This window comes from Periplaneta americana, chromosome 11 (assembly GCF_040183065.1).
Source record: "Periplaneta americana isolate PAMFEO1 chromosome 11, P.americana_PAMFEO1_priV1, whole genome shotgun sequence".
Taxonomy (NCBI): domain Eukaryota; kingdom Metazoa; phylum Arthropoda; class Insecta; order Blattodea; family Blattidae; genus Periplaneta; species Periplaneta americana.
In genome coordinates, this window is record NC_091127.1 from 67591 (window position 1) to 79653 (window position 12063).

General features: G+C 35.9%; 1 protein-coding gene across 9 annotated transcripts in view; it reads left to right on the forward strand.

Annotated features, from left to right (window-relative positions):
* The window catches only part of Nthl1 (Nth-like DNA glycosylase 1), a 65476-nt gene that overhangs the window by 14289 nt on the left and 39124 nt on the right, over window positions 1-12063 (forward strand). For 8 of the 9 annotated variants that reach the window (XM_069838776.1, XM_069838782.1, XM_069838783.1 and 5 more), the window contains 2 exons: window positions 2443-3224; window positions 11793-11932. In XM_069838776.1, coding sequence (XP_069694877.1) covers window positions 2864-3224; window positions 11793-11932 — 501 coding nt within the window. In that variant the 5' untranslated portion in view covers window positions 2443-2863. Of the gene's footprint in view, window positions 1-2442; window positions 3225-10908; window positions 11095-11792; window positions 11933-12063 lie in introns of those variants that run through there. The other variant, XM_069838784.1, reaches the window with a different exon arrangement.

Consider the following 12063-nt stretch of genomic DNA (forward strand, 5'->3'; position numbering starts at 1 on the left):
ACCTTCGATTCCACACCTCGTATGTGTTAAGGAACTTTCGAAAGTGAATAGCCAAGCCATTGCTTATTTTGTAAATAAAGGCCTACAGTCTTTATACTCAGGTAATATAGACGATTCTAAAGTTCTGTTGTTTTGTACTGATGCTGCCTCATACATGGTTGCTGCAGCTCCACTTCTTAAAACATTTTATCCTAACCTCACGCATGTAACCTGTCTAGCACATGGCCTTCACAGGGTTTCTGAAACAATCCGGAATGAATTTCCTCTTGTCAATTCGTTTATTTCTAACACAAAAAAATGTTTTTGTAAAGCCCCATCCAGGATTTCAATATTCAGAGAGAACTTTCCAGATATCCCACTCCCACCTCAGCCGGTTGTTACACGATGGGGAACCTGGATTCAGTCAGTGGTGTATTATTCTAAGTATTTTAAAGAAGTGGTCACAGTTATTGATAAATTACCTGAAACTGATAGTTCAGCGTGTGTGAAAGCAGTGAAAGATTGTCTGAATGACTCACGAGTGAAAAACGATATTGCCTACATAACATCAAATTTTTCTTTCATACCTGCAAGCATTGAACAATTAGAACGTGAAAAACAATCTCTTTGTAGCCAAATAGCAATAGTAAAGGAAACTCAAGTGAACATACATTCTGCTTTGGGCGAAACTGGGGAAAAAGTTAAAAATAAGTGGGACAACGTATTAAATAAGAATGTAGGATTTTCATTGTTGGAAAAAGTATCAAGAGTGATATCGGGGGAAAATGTAAATGTTCCAGTGAGTATCGATGTTTGTATTGTACCTAATTTAAAATTTGCGCCTCTCACATCAGTTTCGGTTGAAAGAAATTTTTCTGCTTTCAAAATGATTCTCAATGACAAAAGGCAAAGGTTAACTGTGGAGAATTTAGAAAAAATTCTGGTGGTGTACTGTGCAGATAATTATAATAAAGTCTGAGCATGGAACTGAATTTCAATAACTTAAAATTAGTAATCTTGATATCAGTAATCATTATTTCATTAGTTTCAATATATTAAATTTGTGCAGCTCTGTTTATAAATATAATATAGTATTCTTTTTTAATGTTTAAACATACTTTTTTGTGCGTATTTTAGTGTATAACTAAAAATTTTAGTGAAAGAAATAAGTATGATACCTTGATGTACCTAAAATGCCTATTTTCATTAAAATAGAGCCTAATTTTACAAATTGTGAGCTTATTTTAGGCGCCTAAAACTGCAATTTTTAGTGCCTAAAAATCCGATGTCTAGTGATCACACTGTGCAGTGCTGCTATATGGGCATCATTTCATTTGTGTATAATATTTCATTGCATGTAGAACTTTAACTGTAATTTCCTCAAAACTAAGTTTCCGTCACTTACCTGCTTTTTGTTCTAAGCCCCTCAATTAAGACATTGCGAGAACATCAAGCATCCCATAACTATGACTCACATACAAAACATATCAAGCATCCGCTGCAACACATACACTTCAACATAGTAACCACACTTTTAAAAGTTACAAATTTGGCTCCAAGAAGAATAAATAGGACACTGTTACTTACTACTGTTATTTTCTACAAGGTCTTAAACACATCTGTAATAAATCTGTGAAATTCCTTTAAGCAACATTGCTTCAGAAGAACTTTTGTTATTGGTGGTGACAAAGTTGTATCGCATATGCTGAGATGGGTTCCTAGCCGGTTCTTGTAGCGGGCACTCAATAACAGCTGCTCGACTGTTTGTGGGGTGTTCACAGGGACATGAGAGCCGCTTGGGTTGTCAATTTTGAAACGTTCAAAATATGAATTAAATTTTCCGTGTCCAATCATAAATTGCGAGGAGTAATGGTCAGCGCGTCTGGCCGCGAAACCAGGTGGCCCGGGTTCGAATCCCGGTCGGGGCAAGTTACCTGGTTGAGGTTTTTTCCGGGGTTTTCCCTCAACCCAATACGAGAAAATGCTGGGTAACTTTCGGTGCTGGACCCCGGACTCATTTCACCGGCATTATCACCATATCATGCAGATGCTAAATAACCTAGATGTTGATACAGCGTCGTAAAATAACCCAATAAAATAAAAAATAAATTGATTGGATATGTATGATGGTTCATAATTCTTTACGGTTAGTCTATCTTTAACTGTGGGAAAATATAGTGATTTTGTGATTTGTACTATTTTACCACATTGCATTCCAGTCATTTAACATGTCAACCTTCATTTCCATTTTAACATAAGAGAGGGGTTATTTAGAGTATGTGTGTTCTGTTTCCGAATTCGCGGCCATCTTGGCTAGATGATCTGCTCTTTCATTTCCTGTGTCACCTACAGGACCACGTACCCAATCGCGACCCAAACTTTGGGAATCACTGGTCTAGGCACTTGAACACAACATATTGCTGTTTACACCACTTACACATATAATTAATTTCTTTGTTGCAGGAATTTGTGAAATGTAAATTTGAGATGGAAACTTCGACCAGCACCTTCAGTTGTTATGTAGGAGCTGATGGCAGTGTTTATGCATATCAAGAAAGAAATGTTATACAAAGGGAACCTCCTGTGTGGCTATCTTTCATTAGAATCTTCTTCAGTCCACGAGTTATGACAGCTGCATTAAAGTTTGGACTAGCAGCTTTTTTTATGAATCGTTTTGAAAGGCTTGGGTTTATAATAATGTTGTTGTGTTTTGCCCTGTACTAAGAGAATGCGGTAGGAAAATGGATACACTTTTTTTCTTGTTTTGCTTATATTATTTTTGTAGCAACGTAAGTTCTATTCGGTTTTGAAACTTAAGTTTCTTTATAAAGAAGTTTTCGTTCTTATTCACAGTTTATGGAATTGATATATTAATATATTGAACATGTTTCGGATAGTTAATAGAAACGGATTTATTTCGATGCTTACAGCAAGGAATGTATTAAATTCCAGTGTTGGAAAAGTGAAGAGTGCATCAACATTTAACTGTGTAAATTTTCACTGCACACATCTTTTTTCACGAAGTGGTAAATGTGGTAATATTCTTAAACCCCAAACAAGATTATTTCATGTGACAGCAAGTAGGCCAGCACTGCCATCTGTGGTCATCATTGCTCTTAGACCTCTGACAAAGATTGTGGCCATTTTGTTTGGAAGAACGTTCAGGAAATGGTGGAGATCTTTACCGCCAGAGAAGAAACAAGAGTTACTGCTTAAACTGAAGAAGAATAAGAAAGTATTAGTAGGTAAGAAATTTAAAAATCTTGTTAGTAATGTTTAATATACATAATATAAAATGTAAATTAAAGTTTGGTTTTGTAAAAATTTTAGTGTGGAGGTTTTCGTAGAAAGATTATTTTTAGAATTAAAAGAGTCATGTATTATTTTTTCAGTAAGCATTGCATTCATCTTTTGTAATGATAAGATACAAGTGCAGTAGAAATCCACTAGTCCGAGCCCCACTTATCCGAATTTTCGGAAAATCCAAACTTGCAGTAAATAAATAAACGAGTCAGTGAGTGAATGAATGAATAAACAAATAAAATATAAATAAGAGAAAAAAAAGAAAACTGTTATTTGAAGTGAAATACAATGAATTTCATGCTACAGTATTTGAATCTCAAAATATACAGAATCTCTAGTGAATGAATTAGACCTCGAAACTGGATGAAGCAAAGGGCGGGGAGGGGATGTCAGGTTTTCCTGCTTGCATTCCTGTCCCCTTCGTAATCCGTAATTTTGATAATCTAAAAAGGCTCCAGTCCTGATCAGTTTGGACTAGCGGAGTTCTACTGTTCATAAATGATTCACTTTACATTAACAAACATTGAATTAAAATTTTTATCATCATCATCATCTCAGTGAGACATTCTCGATACTTGTTTTTTTTGGACGGCCCAAAGATCTCTTCCCCTGGGGACAGTATTGAAGCATGGCTTTTGGAAGTCTTTTACGATTCATTTGTTTGGACATGGTATTTCCACTGAAACTGGTACTTGTTTATAAACTGTGAAACTGATTGTTATTGGAGTTCTTACATGATATCCTCATTTCTTCTGCGGTCCAAGCGAGTATATTCTAGTATTGCTATCATAAATTTAATTTCACAGGCTGTTATTCTGCTTATATCAGTGCTTCTCATTGTTCATGCTTCATTACAGGTCTAACGAAAATACTTTGTGTGTTGCTGTACTAGGGAATTTTGTTGATTATTCCCATTGTTTTATTATCTGAAGGATTATGTCAAAAACTCTTAACGAGAGAAAAATATGGTGATAAATATTGTCTGTTGTTATGGTTATGTTCAAATGCTTGCAATAAATATTAAACTAACTATATAATATTTATTAAGATTTTGCTCATTATTAAATTAATTAATTAAGTAATAATAATAATAATAGTAATAATAGAACAATGCTATTTTACTACTACTACTACTACTACTACTACTGCTGCTGCTGCTGCTGCTGCCAACCCTTGTCACAAAGATCTGAATTGAACGAAAGCCTTGTTGTTATAAATAATACTAGAGAACCCGTGCTGCTCCACAGCATTCATTTTTACAGTCTATGGAACTTCTTTCCATATGAAATTTGATGTGTGCTTGTCCTTTGGTTCTATATCAACCTTCAAGACTTTGCTTGGGATAGTGCAACATGAAGCTGTCCATGACTGAATACAGGTTCTGGTAATTAATTGCCTACTTCAGCTGATATCTGGCCTTGAGCTGTATTGATCGTTGTGCAAAAAGCCAAAAGTATTGGAAATTGTCGTCCTTTGAACAAAAATGGCAAAGAAAAACCTAATGGTGTTATGTCAATGCGAGGAATACTATTCTTTGGCCAACATTTATGCCAGTAATAATGCCCAGATCTAAACAGTTATCTTACATGCAAATCTAGCTTTTAGGTAAAGCTCCCTGTGAAGCGGACTTGAATAAATTCAAGGAAAAAATTGTTCCAGAGCTGGGTATCGATCCTGGGACTCTTGGCTTAGTGCACCAATGCTCTACCGACTGAGCTATCCAGGAACTTCACCCGACCGTCTCAATTTTTCCCTTTTTATCCACATAACTCGAATAGGCTTACACAATGCCAGAAACCCACATCGAGTGCACACAAACTCTGTGTGACTTGGAATTGTGATTTTCTGGTAACATACCTACAGTACCTGTACCCTGCTTCACAGGGAGCGTTGCCTGAAAGCTAGATTTGCATAATATATATGTTACTGTAGGTACATTAACAGAAAACCACAATTTCAAGTCACACAGAGTTTGTGTGCACTCGATGTGGGTTTCTGGGAGAAATTAAGACAGTGTCAGCTGAAGTTCCTGGATAGCTTAGTCCAGGCCTGCTGAACCCGTAAGTAGGGGAAAAATGACGTCAGCCTCACTCCACTTCTATTGGGGATGATCGACTTCCGCATAGAGTTGTTTACATTCTCTGTCCTTGCAAAGGTCCATCAGTGGCGGCATGTAATTTTCAAAAAGGATTGTAATAAATTCATTCTATTTATAATGCGTTATTTCGTTTCAAGGTTTACAGTTATGCTAGATTTCCTGTCGATAGTTTTCTTGCACCTAACCTGCTTTAGATTTTCGAAAACTTTCCTCCTATCATCACCTTACTTACTCCTGAGCTTCACGGTCCTCTGAGAACCTTGGCTTCCTTCATCAATGCCTCTATCTTCTGCTGTTTTTCTCATCTTTTAACCTTCATTTCCCTTAGATCGTTTCAACAGCATCTAACCATCTTGCTCTAGGCCTGCCTCTTCTTATGCCCTCAATTTCCCATTTAGGGCCGTCTTTACCAATCTATCCTCCTTCATTCTTATAACATGCCCTATCCATTGCAGTCTTTTCTTTCGTATATTGCCAACTATATCAATATCTTTGTATAACTTTTGTAACTCATAATTTATTCTAATTCTCCATATGTCGTTTATTTTCAGAGGTCCATAGATTTTTCTAAATATTTTCCTTTCCCGTGTATTTAACTGTAGCATGTCAGCTTGTGACACGGTCCATATCTCACCTATCATCACCTACGGAAACATAAATTTATAGCATTTAAGTAATGAACCTTGAAAGCATAGGCGGAGTTAGGGGGGGCACTGTCCCCCCCCAAACTTGGCCGAACTCTTTCTTTTTTTCTGTTAACATTATAAAATATTGAATTCAAAAAATGTTTCTTGTTTTTGTTTTGATTAAGTTTCTGTGCTTAAATTGACGAATTAATGTCTTCAGACCATGTGTGTGGACTATTAGCCTATATTTATTTTAAATTTCTGAATGTTTAAGAATTTCTATACCTCATTTAAGGAATGGAAGCACTGTAATGTTTTCTTACTGATGTGTTAGAACTCTGCAGCTGTTGAAGCAGCCACTTGGAGAAATATGAGTAACACACTGCACAGCAGTATAATGTGTAAACTTGAAGACGAGAGATTAAGTAAAATAATTAGAATTTACATTTGATGTGACATCTTGCTTTTTTAAATAAACAGATATAGTAAATGTAGAATTGGTCCATCGCTGTGGAGTGGTGGTTAGCACGTCTGGCCATGAAATGAGCGGGCTCAGGTTCAGATCCTGGTTGGGACAAGTTACTTGGTTGGAGTTTTCCGAGGTTTTCCCTCAACCAATTGAAGCAGAATTGCTTGGTAATTTTTCAGTTTGGACCTCGGACTTATTTCGCCATCATTAATTCACATATCATCATCCATACCATAGCCCTGACCAAGTTCACTGTTCGACATGCTGTACTTGTACAAGAGCACGGCCGTTCGGCTATCCAGTCATTCACAGAATAGGAGTGGTAAGCACAATAAGCCTCAGGCTGCAGTGTAAGCCTTCGAGTCCCTACTCCGTACAAGAGGAAAAAAGAAAGAAAAATTGACTGTATATTTTGTTACAGTTTTACTTTATTTTACAATACCTTTATTAAATGATCATATTCAGATATACTGTACCAAGGTCAAGCTATAACGGGGGAGTAGATAAATGATGTCCCCCATAATCTCGTTATATCGGGATTCTATGGTTTTGTTCCCCCCCCCCCCCCAAGGAAACGGTTCTCTCTCCGCCTGTGCTTGAAAGTCACTATTCATTTCAATTCAAAATGAACACGAGTGACGTCCTTAATTTAACAGTATATAAATAAATAATCAATATACAGTTCGTAATAATGAACTTATCTGAAAGTTTGTGCATTCCATAATTCTTAATATGCGCTTTGTTGAAATGTAGTTTAATATTGAAATGACGAGTAGAAATAAATTGGATGAGACACAGTAAATAAGCAATTCTTCGGTCTTCAACAACAAAATAATCATATTCCCATTTCCTTTGGAAGTAGTATTTCTTCATGGGTTTAGATTTTGCCATGTTCCAGTTGTCTTTAAACTGCAGTATGCATATTGTGTATTTATTTATATATATATATATATATATATATATATTATTTATTTATATACTTATTTATTTGGCTGGAGTGCATTACAATGTTGAATGACAGCATCGACATCCGGTCATATAGCTATCACTCACTTATCAACGTACGATTTATTTATAGTCCTATTACTAGTAAAACCAGTTAAGACCAGTAATGCAAGTTGTGTAAAAACAGGAATTAAAACTTTATTAATGCACGAAAAATCATAATAAATTCTTCAAATAAAGTAATTGGTTTGTTGCCTGCATGCAACATTTCAGACTTATTTCATTTTAATAGAATACAGAGCACGGAAAGACAAGTCGGGGACTTTACTTAACTTATTTTACACAAAAAGTGGACTTTTCGGCTTTACTAGTAGTAGGATGATATATACATAGGTAGACCTTCTTACATTATATGCACACATACATTTTAAAATTTATTTTACGTGTCTCTTAACTTATTTATTTCCCTCATTCATTTTTCTCCTACTTTCTGAATGTATGTTCCTAAGGATTTTATTGTCTTGATAGTGTATTGTATACCTGCTGCCGCGAGAATGAATGTTGATGCAGTCGAGCGTAACTAGAACGCCATGACCGCACTGGTAGACAAGGTCGGTGGGTAAGAAGGGTAGTAAGGCAGTCACTCTGAGGAGCTACAGTTCTGCAGGCCTGGCTTAGTCGGTAGAGCATTGATGCGCTAAGCTAAGGGCCCCAGGATCAATACCTGGCCCCAGAACAATTTTCCCATTGAATTTATTCAATTGTCGTACATATTCCAAACTGTAAGTTGAGTACCATTCAACAGGTCTTGCGAAACATTAAGAATTCTCAACAACAACACAATAGAACCTTCTTTCAATTGTAAATTATGAAATGACAAGTTATATCTAAGATATCTAGGAATTAGTTGGAAACTACAAATATTTGCTCTCATCTTCAGCAATTAAATTATTCACACTGTTGTGACTCCTCGATGCTCTGGGAATAAGATATAACACTATGCCATTGATTTCGTTACAGTGTTCACTTTAGTGCCTAATTAGCTGTTTTTGAAGAAAACATGATACATTTTTCAGTGTGGCAACTTCATTTCAGTATATTTCAGTGATATCACTTTCAGGAATTTGGAGGGTGGTAAATCAACCAAGTCTGATTTTTCGTGATCGACTTGGGGGGGGGGGGGAATTTGCCATGACTTATTTGCAGTAAGTCACATTCCTTTGGCTTTGCTCGCATATTTTTATCATGTAAATATTTTGAATATTGGCCACAAAGGAGTGAACCATATGGAATTTTGGACAGTGGTTGCTCTCGACAACAGTCAATACCTGCCTGAAATTGCCTCTCAGAACTACAATTTTGTCCTCAAATGACACATCATTATTCTTGAGCACATTATTTATACACGCATATTAGTCATAGATACTTCATCCCAGATCATTAGGTTTGGTGAATTGAAGCCTCTTTGCTATTAACTTTTACACCTGATACATGTAATTTGAATCGACAGTACAGTCTTGAGGTAGTAACATTGCTGTGTCACCAGTCCATTTTGAAAATTAATGTTAAGACAGCAAATTATAAAGGTTTTACTATCTAAATAAATTACATTTCAATGAGAATTTAATAATTTTAAAATCAATGGTCATGTCCATCTGTACCATGGCTTGTTCTTGTAACATTATGCTGGGAGGAGAAAAGAGAAGGAAGTACAGTGACATCAAAAACTTTTTCTTGCATTTTTAACTAGCCTATACTAGCATAGCGAATACTGTCCACCTGAATGTATAATGAAAGTATAGGATGAGCAAAGGTATGTTGCTGATATTGGAATAGAAATGCAATGATACAGTGAGTCATTAAGAAATCAACAAAGCACATTTTGTTTTATGTTAGCAAAATCCACAAACACTTAAGTCTGGAGAAACTGAAAAAGCTAATGTGCCTGAAACCGACACGTGGATATGAAATAAAAGTTTAACATAATTACATAAACAAAATAAATCTCTCGAGATTGCAAATTTAAGAACATGCACTCTTAACTCATCAGTGCAACACGTTCGCCTTGAAACAGTGTTATTTACTATGGCACATAGTTCCTTAATTTTCCTTTACTTGTTTTAGGAAGCTGTGTAGGAGTTACAATATGAATATGGAGAAGTGGAAATTCAAAAGTTTTTAAATTAGGTGTTGAAAGTGATTTCCATCCATTTCAATACATGCTTCAACCTTTTAGACATATTAACAAAAACCTTCTGTAGAGTGCTTCCACTAATGCCATGTATGGTTTCCTCTATGTAGGTCTGCAATTCTTCAATTTTATGGGATGTTTGGCGTACACTTTCGCTTTGCAATACCCCCATAGAAAGTAATCTACTGTTGTCAGATCAGGTGATCTTGGTAGTCATAGTCCTGCACTTACCAACCTACTGTTGTAAAACTCTTCCAAGAATTGGATCGTATTATGTGCCGTATGTGCTGTAGCACCATCTTGCAGTTCGTCTTCATGAACTTCTAAAAAGTTTGCTATAATATTCTCTCTATAAAATTTAGCATCTATTGATTCTTCGTAAAATATTGGGCCAATAATTCTTCTCTGAGACATAGCAACCCAGACTCCTATTTGTTGTGGATGTAGGGACGTTTCAATGAATTTATGTAGATTGTTGTGTTCCACGACCTTTAATTTGACGACAGCAAGCTCCATCAGAAAAAAGTGTAGGTCCAACTTGTCCTCAGTCATACTTTCTTCAAACCAATGGCCAGACAATCTAATGTGTATTACCGTAATGTTGTATATAAACATGTGTAACTTTTTGCTATTAGCACTTCCGTAAGAAATGCAGATTTCTGCAGCCAACCTCTCTAAGGCCAAGAGGACTCTTCTGCGTCTTTTCTTTTACATTTGCAACTAATTCTTCTCTTAGTTTTGTAGCCTTTCCAACATACCTTTTCCATTCTGTGCATCCGGTTTCTCTAAATTTACTAACCAAATTAAGATTTCTGCGGAAGTTTTCAGTGATTACATAATCAGGAAAACGAGAAACAAACTGTTCTTCAATGTTATGCTTCCAGTTTCCATCTCCATCCTTGCTGTATGCACACAGCAGAGCGAGCGTGTTCTGACAGTTACCTCGGTTTATAAGCATGTGCCTACATGGTACAGGTACAATAAAAATGTAAGGAAAACGTAAGTAAGATGGCCTGGAACTGCAACAGCTGTGTAAGGCTACTTACTGCTTTGAAAATATAATATTCAAGTTTTAATTTCATGCACTTAGTTAACATGAGCAGCCAATTTTTTGTATTTGTCTATCTCTTGTGAAGATCTATGTGCAAAGTTTCAGCGTGATCGTATATACAGTCTCCTTGTTAGTGTTCATTAGTGTGTTAAGTTGACTAGTTACTGTCATTTGTTGTTCTCTGTTTAATGGCGTGTTAAGTGTTTCACATGGATATTTTGCTAATTTCCGTTTTATTGTCGGTAGCCAAGCTCCACAAATTGTACGGATTATCCCTTATGGATTGTCCGCACTGGAACCAAGGAGACAAGATGTAATGTCTCACCATTAGCGTGCTCGGCTCCCAAATTTAGTGGTGGTGGTTGTGGTGGTGGCGGCGGTGACATCTAATGCCCAGGCACTTCGATGTCCTCCATTGGCTTTGAAAAATAGGTAGAAGTACTACCATTTTCTTTATATATTTAATTTATTAAATTATAATGCCCAGCTGTTATTGTATTATGATGTAATGTCATTATTTGTCATTATTAAATGCCTCCAAATATAACCAGACACACACAACTCTGGAATCAAGAAATCATTGCTTCTTTAAAATCGCCTACCAGAAATGTCTCGTGGATTCCTACCAACAGAAATTTCTAGAAATAGTCTGGCTTCCAAAATTAGAAAATGAAAAGTAATACATGCAATGTGAGAACATTAAATTCATACATTACTGATATAATTTGCGGAAATAATATTCTTTTATTATGGAATACTTTAGTAAATAAGGATCTAAATGCCATTCTCAAACTTTCAAGGAAGCTATTGGCACATATACATTCCGGCATTTAATGAACACATAATAAAAACGATTAAGGAACGAGTTTGGGCTTCGATCCTTATTTATATATATGGCTAGGAACATAAATTATTACCGGTATTGCAGTAGGAACACACGTTTCGCAAATTAGATTTTATTTTCTTGTAAGTTAATTCAAGATCCAGGAAGTGTACTTTCATCTGCTTGTTGTATGTTGCTGTCTCGTAATGTGTCATTGTGAATTACTGAAGTAGTTCTCCTAATAAGTCGTATTAAACTACTAAGCATTTATTTTATATTCTGTGTGTTTATTTTTTTTATAATACAGCTTCAAGTGTCCTGGCTACAACTAGTGTGGTGTGGTATTATTCAAGTCATCTTGTGGAGGACCCTATCACAGGCAGAAGAAAGTTCATTGTGTTCAATAATGATCAAGTTCTGCAAGTGGCAAATCTGGAATTGGAATTGGTGAGTCTTATAATGTGAAATATTTCTGTTTTCAACAAGATTTGTGATCTCTTAAGAGAATGAAATGGCAAGGGAAGATCCCTGCATGGGAATGGTAATTTTAATTGCTGAATTTGAAGAGTAAACAGTAG